At 39.8% G+C, this 26,047-nt stretch overlaps 1 protein-coding gene across 1 annotated transcript in view; it reads right to left on the bottom strand.

The window, feature by feature from the left end:
* The window catches only part of ace (angiotensin I converting enzyme (peptidyl-dipeptidase A) 1), a 31,466-nt gene extending 6,913 nt beyond the window's left edge, over positions 1–24,553 (bottom strand). The window contains exons 1-17 of the mRNA XM_036572177.1: positions 23,642–24,553; positions 18,859–19,029; positions 17,662–17,749; positions 16,767–16,910; positions 14,853–15,044; positions 14,655–14,752; positions 14,199–14,368; positions 11,656–11,879; positions 11,420–11,564; positions 10,912–11,010; positions 10,023–10,145; positions 8,102–8,313; positions 7,637–7,776; positions 6,046–6,204; positions 2,771–2,858; positions 2,298–2,441; positions 649–840 (exon numbers count right to left, since the gene is read on the bottom strand). Coding sequence (XP_036428070.1) covers positions 649–840; positions 2,298–2,441; positions 2,771–2,858; positions 6,046–6,204; positions 7,637–7,776; positions 8,102–8,313; positions 10,023–10,145; positions 10,912–11,010; positions 11,420–11,564; positions 11,656–11,879; positions 14,199–14,368; positions 14,655–14,752; positions 14,853–15,044; positions 16,767–16,910; positions 17,662–17,749; positions 18,859–19,029; positions 23,642–23,848 — 2,596 coding nt within the window. The 5' untranslated portion in view covers positions 23,849–24,553. The remainder of the gene's footprint in view (positions 1–648; positions 841–2,297; positions 2,442–2,770; positions 2,859–6,045; positions 6,205–7,636; positions 7,777–8,101; positions 8,314–10,022; positions 10,146–10,911; positions 11,011–11,419; positions 11,565–11,655; positions 11,880–14,198; positions 14,369–14,654; positions 14,753–14,852; positions 15,045–16,766; positions 16,911–17,661; positions 17,750–18,858; positions 19,030–23,641) is intronic.
* Positions 24,554–26,047: the final 1,494 nt, after the last annotated feature.

The raw sequence follows: 26,047 nt of genomic DNA, 5'->3' as shown, positions 1-26,047 counted from the left end.
CAGACTGATACAGGCCAAGGCTGTAAATATATACACACGCTTGCACATACGCACACACACAGTCACGCTTGACGTTTTTTTGAAAGCATATTAAATCCTGCAGATTCCTTTGGAGTTGCCACAAACAGCAGCAGAATATTAATGTGCATTCTTAAGAAGCATGAAAAAATGTATTCAGACTCAGATTTGCACTGTAAGCTACACATCCAAACTATGAAATAATATTTTACTTCTACAGGCTAAATTCAAAGTATTTTAGATGCATTTTACAATGATTTTTCTAATACAAGGGAAAATAAGCCCACCAAATTCTACACTTATTTTCCAAATGGACCTTTCAGTTTGTAGTGATGTAATGAATGATTCATCTCTTAACACAATCAAGCAAGTTTTACAGGATGCACTTAAAAAATAATGATATTATAATAATGACAAAAAAGTGAAGTCTGGCCTAAAGGGGCCCTCTGAAGACCAAAGCAGATGCAACATGAAGAAAGGAGTTCTAAAATCCTCCATGTGTGTGCACTTTGAAAAGTCTGAACATAATTCTCAGAAGGTGGAATTTAAATATAAATCGTAATAAATAAAAACATTACTGCATCATTATGCAGTAATCATTGGCAAATCGTTGAAAATGCTGATTCTTACCTAATAAATGAGCTGGAATTGGCCCTTTGAGGTTGATGTGTTTTGCTCCGTACTTTTTGAAGAGAGCGCGGCGGACATAAGTGTGCAAATTGAGGTAAAGGGGCTGTAGATCTTTCCATAACGCCTCCAGGTCCTCCTCAAAGGTGGGTGTTTCATATAAGGAGCGCCAGAAAGCCCCATTGTCTGCGTGACCTGTTGATAGTGAGTCAAAAGGAGCATATGAATGCAAAATACAATTTCCTAACACTGTCTAAGGAGTATTACATATTATGACATGGACAACGTCACCAGGTAACATCAAGAGCTGCCCCAGTCAACTGTAAGTGCTTTTATTGTGAAGTGGAAACATTTAAGAGCAACAACAGATCAGCCAGATCTGGTAACACCCAGTCTCTTTTACTACGGAGCCATGCTGTTGTAATATGTGCAGTATGAGGTTTGGCAGCGTCTTGCTTGTCTTGAAAAAGACGTCATCTGGATGGCAGAATATGTTGCCAAAACCTGTATATATCGTGCAGCATTAATGGTGCCATTACAGATGTGCAAGTCACCCATGCCATGTGCACTAATGCACCTCCAGACCAACAGAGATGCTGGCATTTCAACTGTGCGCAGATAACAAGCTTGATAGTCTTTGAATGTTAAGTGTTCCTGAGCCCATGCAGTGATTTCCTCCACAGAATCGTGTCTGTTTTTAATGCTGTCCCACCTGAGAACCTCAAGATCATGGCCAGCCAATGCTGGTTTTTGGCTTTGTTCCTTGCACACAGAGATTTCTCCAGATTCTCTGAATCTTTTAATGATATTATGTAGATGATGAAATCCCCAAGTTCTTTACTCTTTCACTTTGAGAAACGTTATTCTTGTTGCACTATTTGCCTGTGCAGTCTTTGACTGAGTGGTGAACCCCTCCCCATCTTTACTTCTGAAAGACTCAGCCTCTCTGAGATGCTCTTTTTATACCCATTAATGATGCTGATCTGTTGCCAATCAACCACCAGGTGTATTTTTTTGCATTACACCATTTTAGCAGCTTTTTGTTGTCTGTTCTAACTTTTTTAAGCATGTTGTTGGGATCATATTCAAAATGGGCAAATATTTTTCAAAAAACAATAAAATTTCTCACATTCAACATTTCATACATTGTCTTTGTACTATTTTATATATTATACTTTTTTGGATACAGGGTTGTACAATAAGCACACATGGATGTAATGGTTGAGGGTCCACACATCTTTGGCTGTACACGTTTATTTTCAGTTTTGATATGATTTTCAGTTTTGATATGATTCTGGGGTCAAGAATCCATTCAAATTTATATTAAAATATTTATTGGTTGTACATTGATTGTACAGTTTCTTTAAAGGAGTTTGAACTTGAACGACCAGTTTGCTGATCTGGATTTTTCAGAGACTTTTGTGTACACACACACACACACACACACACACACACACACACACACACACAAGCACACACGCACACACACACACACACAGTTTACTATCTAGCCTGATGAATGGACTCATGAGCAGTAAATCCCAATTTTCCCAATATTGTCCTCAAAACCAGCCCAGTTCTCATGTTTCTATTGAGCTTTACAGTAGTAGGTCGCACTCCCACAGAGGCAGCTTTCATTCTGTGGCTCTTACCGTTACTGCGGGCAGCCAAGTTGGCGAGCTCTACATATCTCTCATAGCTCTGGCGCAGTTCTCTTCCTGAAGCATTGCGCCAGCCTTGCCAGGCAAACAGTAACTCATCATAATCTCTGGACTCAGCCATGATCCTATTCAGGTCTGAGGAAAAAAAAAAACACACAGACCAAACTGTGAGACTAACACACTACAGTACAGCTTGAAAAATAAACACTGTAAGACTGCTTCAAATTGGCTTCCCCTACAAAGTTAATCAGGAAAGTGTGCATGAAAATTTTTTTAACCATCATTTAGCTGCAAAACAGTCATGTTTCAGTATCAGAGTTTGAAGTAAACTGGAAAAGAATGTACAATGGTTCTTCACACTGACGCGTCACATTTACCGGAAGACCCATTGTTAATTATTTAATTCAATTATAAGACTGTAAGCTTATGCCAGTAAATGTTATGTCCTACTGAAGTGAACTTACCTGGATCAAGAGGTAGACAGGTATTTTCATCTTTACAGACTTTAGCTACACTGTATGTAGTCTCCATAGAGGCCAACAAGTTATTGTACTGTGGAAAGAGAGAAAGCAGGGTTAGCAGTGGCTGCACAAAACTTCATGAAAATCTAATACAATATGTTACATTTATTTTTGCAATACACTGACCATGCTAGAAACAAAATAATGGCTAATTAAATGTTTTAGACATTACAGATGTCCTGAGGTAACTGGCATTACTCCATCTAAACATAAAAACCAATCCGGTAATAAGGCTTAAGGCTACACTTTTAAAAACATCAGTAGCATTGTGTCCTGTGGTGGTTTATTTATCTTTTTTGTGACATTATGCTGAAATAATCTGACAAAGCAGTTTACATTAAACCACTGAGACAGTTCTAGTATTAAGTCTGAGACAAGACTAACAAACAACTCACTATGGAACTTTCCGTACTACACCAACTTTACTGAAAGCACTTCTGATGGTGGGGTACAATTTTACATACTATTTTGTGTGGCAATATGTGGTTAGAGATGTGGCCAGAGGCTAATGTTACCTGATGTTTTAGGGTGTTTTTGGACAACTTGAGCATAGTTAATGTTAACGTTTGCTAACCCAAACTCTCCTGGTATGTTGCCATAACAAGAACTTACACACAAGCCGTTTTCATAGTTATGATTAGCCGTGTTGCTATTCGTTGTGCTCTCGTTACTGAGCCCAAGTTCAAAACAGGTGAAAGCTAACCTCACTACCATCCAAACACTCCAATGAGGTGAACGCTCAGGCCAGTGAAGCTTGTGATTGGAGGATATTCAAACATAACATGTTTTATTTTTAGGCAAAAGCTCTTCATTTTTGAACAGGCACCTCACAACACAAGCCTTAACAACGGCTAAAAGAAGGCCCAGCACCACCCAACACACAACACAGCATGAAATGGTAAGGTTGTTTGATTTGCTGGAAAAACATGCTACCCTCTGCATTGCGCTTTTAAAATATTTTTTTTTTCTACCCACGATATAATTTTTGGGTGGGACAAATGCAACTATTTCCAGTGTGAGACACAGAGTGAGACACACCCCACCCATCTTACCTAGTTCCTACGGCAGTGCTCATAGCTATACTAAAAAAAAAGCACAAAACAGATGTAGAAGCTCTAGCATATCATAGTGTTTAGGATAGTATTTCTATCATATATCAGAGAAAATATCAATTATGTTTCATATCTCCTGACTGCCAGGGGTGGTTCTTACAAGTAGATGTTTCCCAGTGTACACAGCTCAGACCGAGAGGTTTGTATACCCAAGGAGTCACAATGTGACCCCTGCACGTGATGTCCACAGGGTTATAACGTCCTGTGATTCACTGCAAACTTCCTCTTTTCTCTTCTTGCTATCAGACCGACTGCGCAGCCCGGCAACACAATTCTTAGTGCCAGAGCCTCAAAAACATTTTGTCCACTCCGGACTACTGTTATAGACTCCACATCTATATATGCACACCCCCTCCTTCGTAGGCGCATCCCCTGTGGATGGATATGTGGCAGGGTTTCACTCGAGTTCTCATCAGAATTGAACAAGCTTGCCAGAACTGGTGCTGGCAGATGCTGCTTCTCATGACCTAGCTTCAATACCAGTAGTGGATACTTCTGCTGCTTCTAAAGTGGTGTCACCAGATGAAGGGATGTGCCCTGACCCGCATTGCCCCAGTGCGGAATATAGAGACACGGACTTAGTCACAACTTTTCCAGGGCACAATTACCAGGATGGCATATCATGTCAACAGGATACAGGCAGCAGTTCCGCTACTCTTAGTGCATTTTCTCCAGTTTGCATTTCAGAGCACAGTGTTCCAATTCAAAGTGCATGCAAGATGCCCTAACATCCCTCAAGGAGCCTTTGGATGATCAGCATGTGCCTCCTCCAAAGAGCGAGCACTCAAGGATACTTGGAGGCTGCTGGACCACGCTCAAGCACTGGGCCTATCTGTGAACTGGGAGAAGAGGAAACTGTCCCTGTGACAGATGACATAGTTTATCGACATGACACTGAACTCCCAAATGATGGTGGCTTCACTGACCGAGCTGGATGCATGAGTTAGTCTGTATTCCATGCAAGCTCTCAGACCATGCCAGTCCTTACAGTTCCTCATGTCTGTAAATTTGATAGGTCAGCTGCCAGCACACAGTGGGGCATCTACTACAGGATAGGCTGCAGTATGGCATCACAGGTGGAAGTGGTGTATGCTGCTATATGCGTTTCCCCTGCTGCCTCTAATTCCAGCTCCCCTTAACAGAGTTCATAAAGAAGAACATCAGGTCCTCTTGGTCCTCTGCTTTTGTCCCTCCTTTCTATGGGAACGCCCAGTACAGAAGGACCTTCTCTCCCAACCTGTGGAGCCAGATGTGGCATTCACGACCACAGTTTCTCCAGCTGTGGCCCTTAGGGCCAACTCAGAGCTGTCTTTGTGCTCTCCAGGATTCAAGAATTCGATCCTAAATGTGAGAGCTCTTTCTACCTGCACCCTATACAAGCACAAGTGGCAGGAGTTCTTGGGCTGTTACCCGAAGAACCAAAGAGATACGCTTTCATTCCTACAGGAGCAACTGGAGACGGAGAGATCTCCCTCTGGCTCAGAGCGACAGCACATCTCTGGGCACCCACATGCTGACTGTGGCCTTATTGAGAAGGGCATAGAGGCTTTGCCCACCCCTATTGTCCCAGCCACCACCCTGGGAGCGCCCCATGGTGCTGGACTATATATGCGGCACTCCGTTGAAACTCATGGAACAAAATAAGTCTACGCACTTATTACACATAGTTATCAGACCTGTCAATCTTGTCCCACACCACAGGCTGCGACTGATGTTCTCCTCGTTACGTTGTGGGCACAAGTAATCCACTTGGTAAGAATCACATACAAAACATAAGGCTAGTTATAAAGGTAACTGTGGCTATGTGAGTAGTGGATGACCACCAGGGTTCCTTGTCAATTGGAGTGCACCAGAAGATCCAGGTAACTAAGGACGTTTGCAGTGAGTCACAGGATGATATAGACCTCGTGACATCACATGCAGGGTGACATCTCTCATTGGGTATACAAACCTCTTGGTCTGAGCTGCGTACGTAGGGAAACATTCACTTGGTAAGAATCGCCCCTGGCGGTCATCCACTACCCACACAACCACAGTTACATTAGTAATTAGCATTTTGTGTCAACGTTCCAAAAATCTTGGTCTTGATCTTGTTTTTTCTCCTACCTCCTTCAGTTCAGCATCAGGCAGCACGGCCCTTTCCAGATCACTAAGTTTCTTAAGAATCCTTTTTACTGAAGGGTCCTGAAAGTCAGTAGTGTCGTATTTGCGGGCCTCCAGTCCATAGGTCTTTGTGTGGTTGGCCATCTCCAGGTTTTTCTCCAGCTAGAGATAAAATACATATTAGACATATAACTTACATACAGTGTGCAAAAGTCAGAAGCCACCCTTAATTTATTTAATGTCCATTTGAAACAGCTATTAAGTGCAAGTTATTAATTCTTCATGGTGAAGATTAGAAATAAGATACAAGAAAACAGACAAAAAAGAAGAAAGCTTGTAAATCAAACAAAGAAGCCACTGGTTCTCAGAACAATGGACTGGCTGCTACAGAGTCCAGACATCCATGTCCTGAATGTGTTTGGGATTACTTGGATCGTGAGAAACAGAAAGTGCAACAAACTTCTGTGACAAAACCTTGGAGGTGTGAAAAATATTCCTGCACATTTCTTTGAAACACTGAAAGCAAGACTCCCTAAAAGAATGGAAGCTGTACTGAAGGCAATGAGTGGGTAAATACTGAAAAAATTATTACTGAAAGAATTTATATTCATTTGTCCGACCTCTGTGTACAGCGGTGGTCTTAGCATTAGGCAAAGGTAGGCTGCCATGAGCCAGGGCCCCATGAGAATACAAATTAGCATGTGCTGATGTTAAATAAGATATTTCAAAATATGTATACATTCTGAAAACAGCTGTTACTGGAGACTGTAGCAACTATTTTCAGTAAATTCAATGCAACCCAATCACCTAGGACTATTCCATGTTGTTAGACGAGGACAAAACTGCCTAAAGATATAATCATATGAACAAGGCAATGAAGCGATAATCTACATAATAGAGAGAGGAGGTTCTTCAGTGTGATTTTCTGAGTGTTAAGAGGGAAAATCAAATAAAGTTATTCTAGTGCAGCAGAGAAACACAAAGAGAGGAAACCAAAATGTTTGTTGCTACATTCCCAAAGCTAACCACATTTTTTCAGTCAGAACAGAGTGCTGCACCATCTCTGAAGACCATGCATAATGCTAGCATTAATGTTAGTGTAGATAGCGCCAGTGTTGGGGTAATTAAAATGTAATATGATTGCCAAAATGGTCAGATAATTTCACTTAATAACATTTGGTAAAAATATGTTTTCTACTTTATTGCTTTCTTGATGCTGATAACATGTATAACTTTTACTTAATGGCCACTTTAAGGGGGCTGAAGGTTAGGGGACCAGCCTTGTGACCGGAAGGTCGCCGGCTTGATCCCCTGAGGCGACAGTACGTGATTGAAGTGCCCTCGAGTAAGGCACCTAACCCCCAACTGCTCCCTGGTTGCCATGGATAGGGCTGCACATTGCTCCAAGAAAGTGTTAGAATGTGGAGGTGAAATTTCCCCGTTGTGAGACTAATGAGGGTCACTTAACTTTTATTGGAAATTAAATAAATGAAAGGTGGTCTCTGACTTTTGCACAGTACTTAGTATTGCACGTTAAGAGACCGAATAACCAGTAGTCAGAGCAGCGGATGTAAAAATGAACTTGGAACCTCACCATAATTTGCTTGTTCTCTTCATTGATATCAGTGTTGTAGGCCCATGAAGCCTCAGTGTAAGCGTTCCAGACAATCTCCGCTGTGGAGTTGTACTGATCCAAGAACTGTTTTGCCTGCGTCTCATCGGTTATTTTGTCAGCTGGGAGTAAGAAACATGGCAATGTAGTCAACTTAGTATTAAGAAATATAACTTTATAATGCCATTTACTTTTAGTATTTTCATGTACAATTCGTAGTTATAATGTACAGTTCCACGCACATCCTATTTATAATGCAACTGTTCATACTAGACATTTATTTATTTCTATTAGAGATACTTCTACTAGTGATATTATCTGTTATCTGTAATTTCTTATTTCAGTTCACACCATGGCCAAGAAAAATTCTATGTACATCTGTACTTGACGAATGAAGATTCTGACTCTTACTCTTATGGTGTATTTAATATTATTTCTGCTCCTTACCAACGTCTTCTGGGTACCCCTCTGGAACAGGTGGCATCCAGTCAAAGTCAGGCCAGCCCAGCGTTTCACCTGTCAGCCTGTTCTGTTCCTCTAACCATGCGGTTACAGGCTGAAAGTATTCCATCAGGGGACTGGCATCCATTTTGTTTGTGCCCAAAGCATCTTGAAGCACTTCCGTCCAGGGCCTAGATGAGCCAGCGCGCAAGACTTTCCTGTCAAACACAAGCAAAGAAAACATTCACTTCCAAGAAGCCAGTAAGCATCAGAATGCATTCTAAACAAAGATGGCCCAGTACCACTTTTTCTTTACCTATATTGAAAGCTTCAGCCACCAATCTGATACTTTTTCTTTAAAAACTACTAAGCTTTAAAATGAGCTATTTTAATTGAAGAACTTCACTTGGGATGAGCATCTAAGAGTAGACTATCATGCTCAAACCAACATGAGTGTGTACAATTTCAGGCTAGATTTGTTACAGGACTGGATGAAATTCAGTGATTCTTACAGATTTGAAATATACTTTGGTGCTGACATGGAGGGGTGGAAGGACACATTAACTCTAAAGCATAAATAACTACAGCTTTTTCGCTCCAACAGGTCACACTACAGCCTACCAGCTGTTTTTCATACAGTCTGCAGGAGAATAACAGTGAACCGGATTACAAAAAATGCAACAAACCTCTATGACAAAACCTGTGGAAAAATATTCCTGCACATTTCTTTGAAACACTGAAAGCAAAACTCTCTAAAGCTGTACTGAAGGCAATGAGTGGGTAAATACTGAAAAAATTATTACTGAAAGAATTTATATTCATTTGTCCGACCTCTGTGTACAGCGGTGGTCTTAGCACTAGGCATGTATACATTCTGAAAACAGCTGTTACTGGAGACTGTAGCAACTATTTTCAGTAAAGCAGCCCAATCACCTAGGAGTATTCCATGTTGTTAGATGAGGACAAAACTGCCTAAAGATATAATCATATGAACAAGGCAATGAAGCGATAATCTACATAAGAGAGAGGAGGTTCTTCAGTGTGATTTTTTGAGTGTTAAGAGGGAAAATCAAATAAAGTTATTCTAGTGCAGCAGAGAAACACAAAGAGAGGAAACCAAAATGTTTGTTGCTACATTCCCAAAGCTAACCACATTTTTTCAGTCAGAACACACTACAGCCTACCAGCTGTTTTTCATACAGTCCGCAGGAGAATAACAGTGAACCGACTGACAAAAGAAACCATAATTGTTGGCAAAAGGGATTAAACATACTTTGAAAACACACACTGCAGACTCGAATAATTTCTTTTACTCAAATATCGACCAAACTGCACTTCTCTGAGATGTCATTTCAGCGCTTCTCTGTGCATGTGCACATACCAGGGCATACCTGAACTACGAGTTCTCCTCCTTGCTCAGCTTTTTTTGTTAAAATATTTCTCAATACTCACCTGTTAAGTAAGCGTTACATATTACAGATGTACTGAAAGTTTGGGGACAAGTTGTATTTTGTTCTGAACGTTTTGTAGCAATGTTTGATTTTCACGGTTATTTCCACAGTACGAAGAGTGATCTGACACTTTTCTTTTACAAGCTATTTTTAAAAGCTCATTCTGAAAATATTTGACCCAACATACAGTGTGCATCCCTACAAGAGTCTAAATATGTGGGGTTTGGCATTATTCCCAAGATAGCACTCAAATATTGGAACATGTATTCACGTGCGATACTGTTTACCTCAAAACATATCTGCTTTGTGTCAAATATGCTACGTTACTGCAAACCTGCTTATTTGTGTAAAAACATTTTTTAAAGTATGGTGTCTCCAAACTTTATGGTAGTGCATATTGACTTCTTTGCCGGAGCGAAAATAACAGCAGTACTGCATCTGAGCAGCTCAAGGTAATCTTCTGGTTTAGTACGTACTCCAAAACAGCTCCAGCCTCCGCTGATCTGTAGATGTCACACTTGTGCAGGGGTCCAACGTGCCCAGCCTCTTGGCAAAGTTTCTGATGAAACTGGAACTGCAGAATGAAGCTCACAAAGTACCTACAAGATAACATATTATTATTATTATTTATGTAATAAATGTCATACATTTAAAATGCTCTAAGTACTTTACAGTGAAATGTGAAAAACATCAGAAAGAAAGCAAACAAAAGGTTGTCAACAAATAAAATAAGCAAATGATAAAAATGTAACAAAAAAGTGATAAAAAAGACAAAGATGTAAAACATTAAATACATTTTAAAAAATGGAAAAAACAGAAAAAGTACAACAATTACAATAATGTAAAAGTATAAAGTAAGTATAAAGATCGTTCCACTGAAAGTATGTAATAATAATACCTAATGAAATACTAAAGTGAAGAGGTTCGGTTTTTTAGTTGTTTTTCCAAACCACAGATGGAAGAAGCCTGAAGAATATTTAATGTTAGATCTGGTGCATAAAAACAAAAAGGCTGCGTCGCCATTCTTTTAAAGTCTCATACATGGAATATGGAGAACTTGCATTGGATGATCTTAAGGCATGATTTGGAACGTAATTTATTCAGAGATCTATGATTTACATCAAGAGATTTAAAAACTAGTTAGCACAAAATCCCAGGCTCTTTACATATTAAGGCTTATTATTCAGTAATTACAGGCACTTAAGTGTACCCAAATGCCAAAACTGGTCCAATATGATCATCTTTTAATAGTCATGAAAGATTCATCATTGGCTTAAACAGTGCAGGGTTTTGATACTGTGAGACATTAAAGATGTTGAAGATGAGTGAAACTCTCATAGTAGCGGCATCAGATTATAATCTCACCTGATGTAGGGAGTATTTCCTGGGATATGATATTTTGCCCCAGGGTCAAAGAACTCCTCTGTCCGTCTTACTGGTGGACAGATGCCTTGGTATTTTGTCCTATAAAGTACAGGAATAAGATATGTTTCAGATTAAATGACCTCCCCACACTCACTCACAAATGTGTATTTACATAGGTACTCCTGCTAAATAGGATCAAATCTGATTGGTAGGCTAAGCAGAAAGTTCGTGGCTTCAGCTGTCTTAACATTGCAGAGTACAATACTAGCTACTGAATCATGGCTGAAGTTATTCAGGGATTTTCTGACAACATATACCTCATTGCATTTGCCATATAAACGAATATTATAGTAAAAAGAGGCTATATATCAAGCTATGTATACACACTAAGTCAAGTGACCGTGAGATACGATATGTAGCTAGCAACATTGAAAAGCCTTGGTCTCAGTAGATTCTTCTCTGATATTATCATAGTATCAGAATAAAGGTACAGCCTAGAATAACTTACCTGAGGTACCACCACTCTGCATTGTAGCGCTCAGGCGGTGTACGTCCACTGAACACACCCCAGCGCCACTGATCAATGAGGTATCCAAAAGGAAGGAATGCTATCTTCTCCAAAGCCATCTTTAATAGGTAATTGATGTCGGTCTCTAAAACACACAAAAGCATTTGTTCATCAGTTCTTTTTAATCAACCACATCATTGAGTTCAACTGATCAAGGATTATTCCTTTCTAGTTACCATTATCATCAGCCAGTGTTTCCAGAAGGCCAATAGTGTGCAGGTGTTTGGGCGTCGAGACAGAAAGAGACAGCACGTCTCCAATGGCTTCATGGAAGCCCGGGTTGGCTCCACGCCTGAAGCTAACCGGCTGGTCTTTGTACTGCAGGTAATACTCCACATGGCCCATCTCATGATGTACAGTGAAGAGCTGCTCCATAGTCACTATAGTGCACTGCTTGATCCTGTCACAGACAAAGACTTTATATGACACTAGGCTTATGTTATGTTGACTTTTTTCCAAGTCATTTTGGGTCAATCCTTTTGACTTTTAACTTTTTTTTCCCTTCTCCTTTGATCAGGGACTGTGTGTTATGCAAAAACAAAAGGATATATTCATTTATCATAAGCCCTATTCGAGCTGGATTAGTTTTACTTGGGGAAATTCTGTAACATATGTGACCTATTAATGTTCCACTCATAATTGCATACTTTTGTAGAAAATGTTGCAAATTTGGACAGAACACTGTCAATAATCCATTTCAAACTAGAAAGAAACATTTTGTCAGTGCAATTTTGATGTCAATTTTTTTGTAGGACTGTGAAAGGCTGAGGACGACAGTAACAAGTTACTTTTACTCGGGGAATGTGCTCAGATCGTATTTTGAGAGATTTGTACTTTTCTATTTGCAAATTATAATACTTCTACTCAAGTACATTTGAGTTTTCAGGTCTCTTGCAAACTCAACGTTATGTAGGTCTTAACAACTCTAAACAAATATAACAAATATTTTTCATTAGATTGAAAGGTGTTTTTGCCAGTGTTCTTTTTTTTTGAAAAAAAAATCCTATCAGAATACAAGTTATATCTATACACTCTTCAATCTTAATTATCACACAAATAAGCAACAAAGGGAATCCACTTCAAAGTAAAAGTAGTCAATAACAAAAATAATGAAAATAATGTGAGAACAGAACATGATTGTCAAAAAATAAATAAACAAATAATTAATTAGACAATCATTAAGGGGAAAAAATATATATATATATATATATAAATATATATATATATATATATATATATATATATATATATATACATATATATATATTTCTCACTGCATTAGTAGATCTATTACAGGGCTCCATCTCTTCGTAAATGTATCTTTTTGAATTCTTAATAAGTATGTTATTTGTTCCATTTGGTAGACATCCCACACCTTTTGGATCCATAAATTATATGTGAGAGGGTCTGGATTCATCCATTTAATTGTAATACATTTCAGAGCTACCGTTAGTACTATTCCTTGAAGGTATTTCTTGGATCTCCCCTCTAAGTTATCCGGTATTACTCCCAATATTGCTACTCTAGGATCTTGTGGAATATTCTGCTGAAACGCTTCCTTAAGAGCATCAAATATTTCGTTCCAGAATATCTGTAACATAAGGCACAGCCAAAATATGTGAGTATGGTTTTCAATTTGTGCTCCACAATTTCTCCAACATGAACTGTCATGTGTCAGACCCATCTTCGACACTATTTCTGGCATTCGGAAATATCTGGTGATGACTTTCCATTTGAGTTCTCTCCAGATGTTTGAATTGGTCACTAGACTTGCATCGGTGCATATTTCGTTCCAAGTACTCTGTTTTATATCCACATTTAGTTCTGATTCCCATCTCTGCTTCATTTTTAAAGAATTATTTAGGTTCATAGACATGAATATTTGATACAGTTTACAAATTATTCTTTCCCCTCCATTCTTCATTTGTAATTCCATGAAATAATTTTCTATATGTGTAGGTTTTGTAAGTTTTTCCCATTCTTTGTGTGTACTTAGAAAATGTCTCAATTGTAAATATCTAAAGTCTGTTCTGGGAAGAGCAAATTCATTTTCTAGCTGTTCAAATGTCTTAAGGTTACCCCTGTCCAACATCTGATACAGTTTGGTTAAACCATACTCTGACCATCTTTTAAACCCTGTATCCTTGGGCTTTGCCAGTGTTCTGTAAAACTTGTCCAACCTTTCAACAGTTCTATGAAAGAAAGAAGGGTGGAGCATGGAGAGGTCAAGTTGTAAGCGTTTTGACTGATTAGTACAGGATAAAACATCTGCATAATCTCTCCAAATTCCCACAAATTGCTTAGATTGAAAGGTCACACCCCAGGTGGACACCTCAGTGTTACAGAACATGTCTGTTAGCAGTATTGGAACAGGACTACTACTACTGGGGGAGCTCTAGGTCCAGTCAATTACAGAAGGGTATTGACTTCAGAATTACTTCAGTCAAACTTGTAAAAACTACAGACACTGCAGATCCATGTTAGCGTTAACATCATCTTAATTGGTAGAATCATGTTCGCTCTACCATTTAAGAATCAGCTTTAATTCTTATCTCAGATGCTTCAGATTCAATCTAAGATGATTTAGAGAAATCCATCCCTTGCTGGCATTTACTTAAATTACAGTACTTTCCCAAATAAAACTATTCTATAAATGCTCCATCCTGTAAGAGTGGGATCACACTGTAATAAAGTATGAAGTTTACCACAGATTCCTCACCTGAAGTCCTCGCGGTTATAGAAGTCCCAGGCAGAGGCATGGCACACCACCTCTCGGCCATCGGGCTTCTCCAGCATGGACTTCTCCCAGAACTTGGGGGGCATCTCCAGCAGTCCCAGAGAAGTGAAGAACTCCTCAGCCACACGGAACATGTGGGTGGCATTGTAGCCCTGTGAAAATGCAATAAACATGTATTCAGTGTTCCTGGAAAGTCACTTCCAGGATTTCTAGCATAGAATGTGGACAGCTAGATACCTTTATTGTCCATTTCTGAAAATTTGCCCGTGGGTTTACAAATGGCTGTATCACAACACAAGATACACAATATAAAAACTAGAAACAAACCACATTAAAAAAGTTCACATTTTAATCTAATCAAGCCTAATTCAACTAAAGGGCTTCAGAAGGAGGCATGATTTCATTTGCAGAACAATGGCCACCGTTAGTTTTGCTTACTTGTGCAACCATGTTGCTAGTGACATCCACATTTGGCTTATCAGGGAACGGAATCATCATGTCATAGATGTTATTCCAGGTTTGTGACCACATGTTTCCTGCACAGATCCAACAGCTCCATCAGAATCTGTCTGTATTAACAAAACTGGCATGTTTTAGAACTACACATGTTGCACAACGTCCACAGTAGTAACTGACCGAGAAGATGGGCAGGTATTGGTCCGTTAAGGTTGATGTACTTGGGACCGTAAAAGTCATAGAGCTTGCGCCGGACGAAGGCATGCAGGTTCAGGTAAAGAGGCTGCAGTTCTTTGAACAGGATCTCCAAGTCCTGCTCAAATGTGGGAGACTCATACCAGGAACGCCAGTAAGCACCAGTATCTTCAAAACCTGGAAATGACAGTGGTGGTTTTATTGAATACTGGTTTAAGTGGATGTCCATTGAACCTAAGGCAATGGCTACTATTCTTGGGGTCAACATAAACATAAAAACACTGAAAACATTACAGCCAATTACGTACAGAATGCAGTAAGTCTCCCTAAATGACCAGTGCAGTACACTATCAATTACTTACACATTTACACATTTTTTTTTTTTTGAGAAATCAACATAATCTTAAGATATTTTCTGTAATAACCCAGCAAATTACTGTGAAGCTGTACCGCACAGCATTATGGGATTGGACAGCAACTGAGAGTTAAAATGGAGCCAGACAAATTACACTGGGTCAGATATTGTTACATTAGTTAACTTTTAAAATTCCTGGCGTAGTACTTACTAAGGCTTATTGTTCAGTAACTACAGAGGCTTCAGTGTAAATTTGCTGAGCTATTCTTAGGTTAGAGAAGGGTGTAATAAAGCTTTAGGCTCGCCAGTGGGCCCTGGCCATTTAAGGGGTTAACTAACACTGGTCTATATTACAACTGTTACGGTTACCAGTACTTTTTTTTTCCTGTCTACCAACCACAGAAACATAGAACAGCAAGTCTTTTTAAAACAGTGGGTAAAAAGACTTCAGTTCATGTGACTTGGGGCAACAATACAAAAATGAGTAGAAAACAGAAAGTTTGTCGTCTTGCTCCAGAAGCTTCATGGGCATCAACCCAGTGCACAGTTCAAAACTGAAGAAGAAACATGGAAGAAATCAACAAAACACTTTGTCCTCTTGTAAGTTGTGGATTTGGAACAGATGTGAAAGTAGACATATTTTTTTGACAGGACTCTTAATAATGAATACGTAAACATTTTTACTCTTAATTCACTTACAGTAATACACTGTAACTAAAATACAGCAATCTTCTGTACTTTTACACAACATCTATCATAGTAATGCAAGTAGCTCAGTAGCCAGCAATTTACTGTGATTTTACAGTGAATGTATATAAAGGTTTATATTAACCTTTAAAAGTCCAATTAGTAACATGATTTATCTAAACATACTATCTAAACATAACTACGCAAATAGATAATTGATAACGGTTAAGCAATTAATTACATGAGATGAAGTATTTAATTCAAAATCAACACTTACGTAAATTACAAAAACATGCTAAAAATTTAAAGGATGCTTTTCTTTCCACAAAATAAGATGCACAACAGTAACTGTTTGGCTAATTCAAATGCTATTAACCCCTTACATGGCCATGGGCCCGCCAGCAGACCCAAAGTTTTATTACACACATCTATAAGCTAAGAATAGTGCGACCAGTTTGCACTGAAGTCCCTGTAGTTACTGAATTAAAAGCCTTAGTATGTTATAAGCCTGGGATTTTAAGGGGTTAAAATATTTCCACTAACAAACACAAATATAGTGTTTTTGACAGAATGTCCCTTTCAGTGAGCTTTGAGTGAGTAATAATTCTGGTATAAAAGTACAACATTTTTTGTTGCTGCCAGCCATAACTGTCACTTTAGTGAATTAATAATTAATAATATGGTTAATAATATGATTTAGTCTGCACTCATATAAGACAGCTTCAACAATATGCAAATATGTTAAATTCTGCTTCTTCTTCTGATTCCTGTGGTAATTCTGTGTTTTCAGTGTTACATATGCATACAGTCTCTCTCACTCTCTGAATAAGACTCTCCATCTAGAATAATATACTCACCATCCATAGTGGAGGCCTTGTTGCTGAGCTCCACAAACTCAGGGTAAAGGTCCTTGAGTGGCTTTCCAGAGACATTGTGCCAGCCCTCCCAGGCATACAGTAGCCTCTTGTAGCTCCGGGAGTTAGCCAATATCTCCTTCAACTCTGGAAATACAGAGACAGTGTTGGCTTAAATGCTGTGAAAGAAAGCTTTGGCAAAGAACATAAGCAAGAGAGAGACCTAGTTTCACCTGTTGTTGCTTTCAGTATGTGTGTATTTGTGTGTATGGCAAGTGCTCTATGCAAGTGCTCCATGCTTGATCTATGCTTGTCCTTTTGAAGTGCAAATTAGGGCACAGCGATATTAAAACCATCACAAAAGAAAAGGAAGAAAGAAGCCAGTAGAAATTGTCGTTACTTAATTCAAAGAAACTATAAGGGGAAAGAGACGAAATTAGATTTTACTGTTCAGTGATATCCTGACTGCTCAAGTCAAATGCATGACCACTTGAAAATGCATTATTGTCGAGTAAATGGAGGGCTGTATATAAATTCTGGAACAATGCCTCTTCATAAGAAGGGTCAAGGTTGGACGGATGCCTGTGTTATGTCTAGGACTGAGACTCTGTTATCAAAGAAGAAGTTAGCTTGTTTTGATCGTGTTCTTCCAGTTTAGGCATGAAGTACATTTCGGATATACATCAGAGGCCTCTTCAAGCTAATGTTCCTTTTCCTGCTCTTTCTTTTCCTGCTGGGTCAATGCCATCCTGCCTCCTCCTTGTGTGTTTGTTTTACTCCTTGTTTACATCTCAGAAATACAAAAACGTCCAGAGTAAAAGGTCAAAGAGGCCACAATTAGATGTGGCTTGTTGAGTCAATAAACTGTGGTGACTGAAATGCAGTGGAAATTACTCACCAGGTTCCAAAGACCAGCACTCTTCTTCTTTAGGACACAGTTTCGCAGTGGAGTAGATGTTGTCCATCTGACTCAAGATGGTATTGTACTAAAACGCAAAACATACAAAAGTCTATCAGTCATCATTTCAAGACAAAACGTAGGCTGATCCTGTGTGTTGTATCATTATCCTCCACCCCTCTATTCCGGAGCTCCAACTCTGATCTGTCAAAGCCGCTCTGGGCTGTTCAGACCAGAATAGGTTGGGAAGCCCTGATTCATTCAGCTATTAGTAATCATTTAATAGTATTCGAACATCCCAACAAGAAAAAAAGACACTTGATTCAACTAATTAGCAAGGCCTTGAATTGAATTAAGAGTGTTAGTCAAGGGGAAATGTAAGTCTCTGCAGCGCTGTGGCCTGGAAGGAAGTCAATTAAACATTCTTGCTCTATGGGATGGCTGTTAACCCCTGCATGGCTGTACATATGCTATATAACAAATACCACCAGTACGTAGTGTTGCTGGTTGTGACAATACAATGGGAATGAAAGGTACATCCACTGAGAATGTACCTTTTTTAAATCATTTTATCTGAGGTGACTGTGAGGTGTTGAACTAGATCATCAACATGGCAACAAGTCTGAACCATATAGATAGGTGATATAACCAGCTGTGCTTTAACTATGCTATGTTTGTGTCAATGACAGGCACATGGAAAGGCATTACTTCCACACATATAACTGATACATCAACTACTGATGCTCTCTGTTCTCTCTCGTTCTGGAGGAGCTGTGCTGGAAACCAATGAGATTGGCATGGTAACCAAGTACTTCATGCACTTTGTCAAGCTACGCACCAAATATTAGATGAGATGAGATAATTTCAATACTTAAAAAAAATTAAAAACACAGGGTTTCATTCCTGTAGTTGAATTTTTATAGGTTTAAAAACAATAGTAGGCCACTTTGAGGCATGTGTTTTAGCTGCACAGCACCAAAAGTGGTCAATAGCTGGCGATGCATCCCTGGTCCATAAATAGTTATTTCAAGAACAATGAAATATTTCAATGATCTAATAACTATAGCACTATGGCATCCAGTGTGGTGGATGATACAGGTTATTAAACATGTACCTCATGTCAAATGTCAAAATGCATTTTGTGTTGTTACTCAGATCAGTGCTCATCTGTGCTTGGATGAAAGCATGCAGACCAACCCTTTCTCTTTCTGTTGTAGGGAGGTTGGCAGGTCCCAGCACATTGATCTTTTTGATGAGTGTCTTCAGTTCCTGATTGGTAAAGGTGTCCATGAGTGCATCTTTGAAGGTGTCCTTAGCCTTCTGTCCCCAGGCCTCAATAAATGCTTGCTCCTCCAAAGATGCCTGAACCTGTGCAAACAATGGACCTAGTTAGTTACGTTATATGCTGCAGAGGAAGAGGACATATTTTGAGAACGGCAGAAACACAATTTCAGTGATTTGTACTACACTGTCACAAAACAGCTTTCAGAAAAATGCAGGTGCAGGCAACCCCCAATGACTTCAGCCAAGAGAGACAAAACCCACACCAAGGCTCAAAATTGCTGCATCAGATAGTCAAGTTTTCATTTTCACAGAAGATACACTGTTAAATAAACTGTCAAAGTACTGCAAAATGTAATGGTCAGTACCTGTTTTCTTTAATACATGTACTTAAACCTACTGCAACACTGCTGTTGTTAATTTACGGAAATATAACGTAAATTCACAAAAAACAAATCGCCTTTCTTTGCATTTATTCGAATGATTTTACTGTTTTCTTTTGGCAAAATACTGTATGTCAGAATAACTAGATAAACTGGTGCACCTGTTTAGTTACAGTAAAAGGCAGTATTTCTAAAAATCATTGAGAAAAAATACTTTTATTGTTAATGAATGCATTTTGTTTGGCTCTTCTGCTGCTGGATTTTACTGGATTTTTTTTTACAGTGTAGGATTTACACATTAATCTGTACACCACGTGTCAGATTCCAATCCTTACGGACCACAGTAATGCAGACTTCATCATTCTGCCTCATTAAACACACCTTATTCAACTCTTCAGGTAATTGCTAAGGCCTTCGTGAATGGAACTCTGAGTGTTAGATGAGGGAAAAAGCTGTGGCCTGGAAGGAACCCAGTTTGACATGCCTGTTGTAAACAGAGGGCTGATGTCTAGCACTATATGCTGAGTTCTTTGTTCTAGCACATCAAATAAACCTGGTAATTAAATGTTGATTTTGATCAGGTGTGAGCAGGAAAGCACTAAACTACGTAGAATTCCAGCTGTTAATGTCTGGAGTTCTCTAACACTGCTGTGAACTTTTGCTGAAAGCCGTATAACATCATCTTCTCTGTTCCTGTTTTTCATCCAGCGCCTTGTCTTTGACATAAGTGCTGGCCTAGGAGGATTCTGTGCTGGTTGCTGCAAGGATAGCCTCATATGAACTGCTCGTAGCCCATGATATTTGCATTCTTACATTGAAACACTTGAACAGGCAGATGAGAACATATCAGTGTACACAAAATGGATTTTTCTGTGAGGAATGACTCACACGTCATGCTGTGCTCTCTATGGCCACCCACAACTGCTAAAATCTAAATTGGCAAATGCAAAGCCTGTAGCTGCTGCTACGTTCAGCTGCACTCACAAGACATCTTCACTGACCCAAAAGGACTGCTGACTTTTTCACCTCAGTTTGGTTTATTCCCACTGATTAACTGGAGGAAAGCGAGTGACAGTACATAAACATTAACCCTGACCTCTTGCCACCTCACTGTCCGCTTTGTTCTCACCTTCATGTTATCACACTAACGCCCAAAGCTAGTGCCTGCTCCATAACACGAATGTTCATTTTTCACCCCACGTTTCCCAGGAATGGTTGAGATAAGGACGAGCACATTCTTGTTTTCCAGCCTCCCTAATACGTGAAAAAGAAGAGCGCTTATGTTGCAGTCCAAAGGTCTATGCTTTGGCTGTGCCATCTCAAGCTGGCGCAAAACCTCTTGTTAATTTTTAAAACAAGAAGGTAATCACTATTAAAAATGTGAAAAGTAGTGAGGAAGGGGAACCTGTTGCACTGAAAGCCCAGTAGATATAAGTTATGCTTCCTTATGCACATTTGTTTTTTTCCCATTCTCTCTCTTAAATGAACACTTTACAGCTAAACATGTCTTGGCTGAAGGAGAAAATTATGCAAATTTAATTTTCCGGCTAACTATTCCCATGATGCAAGCTGGCCGTAGATGATCCTGTGTTATTGAAATACTCTCCCATTACTATTTCGCAAATGTCTGATGGGCCTGGATGAAATTTGTCAGCTTATGCATGTTTTTCCGCCCCATTGTGCCTTCTGATGAAGGATCCACATCGTCAGCAATTTATTGGAGGCCTCTCGCTCTGTGTGAGCTTTATTTTTAGAGGTTAATTAAAAGGCCTCTTGACTGATTCCAGCAGGCTCTGCTGTTTGATCTGGTGTGCTAGTTGGCCCCAATCACACTGCACACACTCCACAGATGGAATTCTGTCCACTTTGCCTTCTGTGTATGTGTGTGAGTATTGTTTTGTTGGCCTTGAAGTGTATATGGCACGGGTGTGCACCAGTTTTGTTTATTTGGGTGTATTTTGCTTGCCTTCTACCATATGGCCCATCTGATCTGCACCTGGTGGATCTATCAAAGCAGAGTCCATTATACCTTTCCTGCTCCCTACTCACTATAACAAGGAATAATAACAATGTGCAAAGCATTTGCATACACTACTTTTATCATTTATGGCCACCATAAAGTCAGAGTGCCAAACGCAAATACAGTACCAGTGAGGTTTAGAAGGGTTCTCCTTATTTTTACTATTTTCTATATATTGCAATCAGATTTGGAGCAAAACATGTAGATACTCCTGGTCAATTATTACTCCAATACAAGTGAAAATTGTTCAGTCAATTTTTTTACTTGAGTTGGTTTTAAAAATACTCATTCAAAAGTACATTTTCTTTTTAATTTATCAAGTCGCATCTCATATCTTCTGCAGCGAATATGATAGTATAAGTCAGTGGTGAGCACTACATCACAGCTACCAATGTGATAGCGGGCAAATCAAAAATCCTATAAAAAATCATTAAAATCCATAAAAAGCCATTTGTCCAACCATCGCATAAAAACCACAACTACTACAAGCGCAAACAACTTCGTTTAAAATGTTTCCTAGAATTAAACAAATGTTTACATTCATTGATAAGCTTTCTCAGGCTGAATGGCGCATTTTTGAAGGCATTGATGAAGTGTGCGGTAAACAAAACAACATGGACTTTAGATGTGGCCACAGGTGCTCCGGTGAGGAACTTTGAACTTGACTGGCAGCGTAGGAGTAATTTACTGTGACTGATTTTTCCCCTGTGACAAACACAATATGGCCTACTGCATTTTAGATAATTCGCCTACTGACTTCAGAACTATGCTTCAAAGTAACGAACAATAAGAACCTTCATAGAAATGTAGAGTTAAAAGTACATCTATTTTCAAAAAAAATTGATACCCAAGTAATGTACCAATACTCAAAAAAATTACTTAAGCACAGTATTCAGTAAACTGTCCACTGATTGGAATAATAGTGAAGATATCAAAAGAAAGAAATTCACACATAAACATTATCTTCAAGCCTTTACATCAAAATGCCTTTAAGACTATAAAAAACATATGTCGAATCAACTCCGTCCAAACTTTTGACTGCTGCTATGCTTGTTGTGAGTAGCCGTTTATCTGTGGAATGTGGGGTGGGCTTTGTTGCTTTGACAGAGCTGCCTTTTGCCAGGGTGAGCCCTGTCAGCTCCGGCCCTCTGCTTAGCCCCTCCGAGAGAGCCGCCCTGGGATGGAGGCGCTTTGATCACCTTGTTTGATCTGTCTGGAACAATAGACATCACACCATGCGAGGCTTGGGCTAGGCTCGGCTCACCGCGTGTCTCTCTTTTTATAATTTTTTTGTTTAATTCAGCTGTTGGGCAGAGCCACACAGCTTTCTCAGGCGTGTCAAGCCAACCTCTAAAAGAATGGGCCTAAGGTCACACCTGTTGGGTGGGAAATTGCTGGGCTGCTGTCCATGTGCTATGCTATGTTGGTGTCAAACATTGTTGGAACAGCTGTCTGGAGGAGGAGGAAGATGCTGCAAGGAGACGCCTGGCGCGTGTGGATGTGATATCCAACTCATGAACGAATCCTTAACTTCAATTCTTGTTCTTTTCAAGAAACCAGTTAAACTAATTCACAACTGATTCAAGCATTTGTTTCATGTATCATATTATGGCATCCTCTTTAAGTGTGTATTTTCTCACTAGACTGTTGCTGTTTCTCTTGTACATTCAGAATCTGACTAGTAAGACTTAGTGGACATCAGACATATTCAGTGAATAACATATATGTATATGAAAGAGATGAGAATATATTCAAATTGTCTTCTCAATCAGTGAACCACTGAATAAGCCTCCACCTCAGCATCAATCCTCGCTGAACAGGATTTCTTTACTTTTCCTCTCTGTGTGTTCTACGATCCACTCACCCTCTGACATCTGGATCTACTGAACTGTAGGAGTTGCATGTTTGCGTTCTGAAATATGATAGTGGAATTGTTTGCAGCAAAGCTTTGCCTTGCCAGATAGAGAGTTCATATCCGTTTTTGCATTGCTTTATGCATCAAAGGACACCATATCGTGTCAGTGATAAAAATAGCACTCGTCTGCGGAGAAGACATGAATGTGTGTAATTTTGTGGCCGTTACATCATGATGGTTTTTAAAGACCGAGTGGAACTTCACAATCACACAGGCTATAAAGACAGTGGCACTGCTGTAAAAAGTTGTACCATACAATAAGCAGTTGTGCCTAGAGCCTATCGTCATACATGCGTAAGCTTGCAGCTCTTTGACATCTGCAGGTTAGAGCTATGATTACACTTAGAAAGTGTAATATTGGGATGCAAGACAGACTCATACCTGTTGCTGGGAGTTGTAGTCCGTCAGGTTGGTGTTGTACGTCCAGCTGGCCTCTGTGCTGAAGTAGAAGACTTGCTCTGCAGTTGTGTTGTAGTCACTCACAAACTGCTCGGCCCCTGTTTCCGAAGACTCGTAAGTCCCGGGCTCCCACTCGGGTTTCAGAGCACTGGCTCCTATCAGGGCCAGCAGCAAAACAGCCCAATGCATTGTCGGCTCCAACTTCCAACCACCAAATAAGAGGGATCAAGGGGACGGGGGAAATCTAAAAATAAACCTTGTTGCTGTGAGTAGCCCTCCACAAGAGTGTGTACTGAACCAGTAGGTGCACTGCTGGATGTTCCTGTCCAGTGCTTCTCTCTCTCTCTCTACCTCTTTTGCCCTCTCTCCCTTTCCTCCTTTCCCTTTCTTGCCCCTCTGCTTCTGCCTGCCTGTCCGTTATTCAGGCTTGAAACGCTCACAGCTGGTGCCTTTTAAGTGCCGTATAACCCAGCCCACACTCTCTACCAGCCTTCCCCTCACACGTCCCTAATATGTTCAGCTAACACTGTTTCTCTTCCCCCTCCTCTTTCACTCCCTCCTTTGTTCTTTCTCTGCCCCCCCCACCTTCTTACTGTCCAGCTCTCTACTCTTTCTCTCCCTTTACCTCTCTTTCATTGTCTGCACCTACCTGTCTGGCCCTCTCCGATGTGTGATAAGCAGTAAAAGCAGCAAAGAAGGGAAGATGCAAAGCTTCTGAGCCTGGAAGCCACTGCTAAAGCTGCAGCAGCTGTCACTGATGATAATGCTATTGCAAACAGAGAGTGAGCTGTACAGATCATTGCTTTTGGTCTTGAATCATTGTGCCCAGGATCTGTCAGGCAGCTCATTCTTTTACAGCTTAGAGTGGAGAGAGGAAGAAAAAAAGAGAGAGTGGGAGAGAGAGAGAGAGAAAGAGAGAGAGAGAGAGAGAGAGTGAGAGAGAGAGAAAGAGAGAGAGAGAAGGGTGTAGATTGAAGATGATTGTTGAGGAAAAAACAATAAGTAGGAGTGGTAAGAATGAGAGGAAGAAGGGGGTTGTTGTGATTTCTGCAACGCAGCTTCTACTCAAACATAGTGATTCCTTATTTTACACATACAAACCAAGAAATACCTTGAGGAACAGTCATTAAATCAATGTATCAAGATCCCATCGAACAAGGGCATTCTGTTTTATAAGAGTCCAAGGGTCTTCCTTCTGACACTTTAACAATCCCTGTCTTTGCCAAGAGGCTTCTTTAACTCTGCGCCCAACTAGCCGAAAAAAAGTTCTCGTCTGTCCTCTAGAAATATCCAGTGTCAGTGTTTTTTGTATCATACATTGTATTGTTATCATAAAGTCAAATGAAATATACACTCTGTTAATCTTGCACTGTTCCTACGATTAGATTCAGAGTATCTTTGTTTTGTTTGACTCAAAACAGCCGAGAGAGATCTTACACAATTATTTATTCTGGGTCGGAAAACAAATTTTAATAGGGATCATTTTTATTGACAGTAGCATTTAGTTCAATTACTTCATTTGTGTCTACAAAACTGCCTTGTACCGTCCCCCAGAGGGTCAAGCATTTTCATGAGAAGTCATAAGAGGCACATCATCCTGCTGTCACATATAGGAATCTGCCTCTCAGCAACAAAATGGACTGGGCCTGTCGGCAGCAGAGCGGAAAGAAATAACGCCAAAGAGAAGAGAATAAAAGAAGACGATGGAATTGCACAAATCCAGGCTTGATTATATTGGGTCGCACGGGGTCATGATAGCACAGAAATCGAATTTGAAGCAAGGCAGACAGCTCCAGTGAAGAACATGATGGGATCTAAGCCAATTTCCTTCCACTGCTGGGGGAACTTGGGTAAAGAGGATGGATTACACCATCGTGATGGCCCGTCAAAACGAGCTCTCCATTGTTGTAGATGACTCACATACGGAACCATCTTGAAGCAAGAGAATGCATGCAGCGTATAGGGAATTGCCATAATCATGACCAGTCAACCATAGCTGAGAATTCACTCCTAATCCTTGAGAAAACTATGTCAACCCAGTGGAATTTATGTAAGGTATTTGTTTTTTTTTTGATGGGAAGGCTTAGTGGGGCTTACAAACTGTCACGACCACGTCCAAAATGATTCATGGAGTGAGAACCACTGCAGGCAGGGTGCTTTTTACAAATCTAGTCCTCTGCACAGTATGAGTTCCGTCCTTTCTGTTTCGTAAGCTCATAAAAAAAAGTTCGGGAATACACAGTATGGTTCCCAGGGGTATTTCAAGTATGTACATAGTAATACCAAGTGTTTACGCCAAGAAAGTCAGTAGAGAGAGAGAGGAAAAGCCAAATTACGCTGTAATCAGGAACAGAACTGCTGCCTCTTCAAACTTACTAACATAATCTT

This window comes from Colossoma macropomum, unplaced genomic scaffold (genome assembly GCF_904425465.1).
Source record: "Colossoma macropomum unplaced genomic scaffold, Colossoma_macropomum, whole genome shotgun sequence".
Lineage (NCBI taxonomy): Eukaryota > Metazoa > Chordata > Actinopteri > Characiformes > Serrasalmidae > Colossoma > Colossoma macropomum.
Note: the sequence above shows the minus strand (reverse complement) of the source record. Positions and strands in the feature narration are given on the sequence as shown.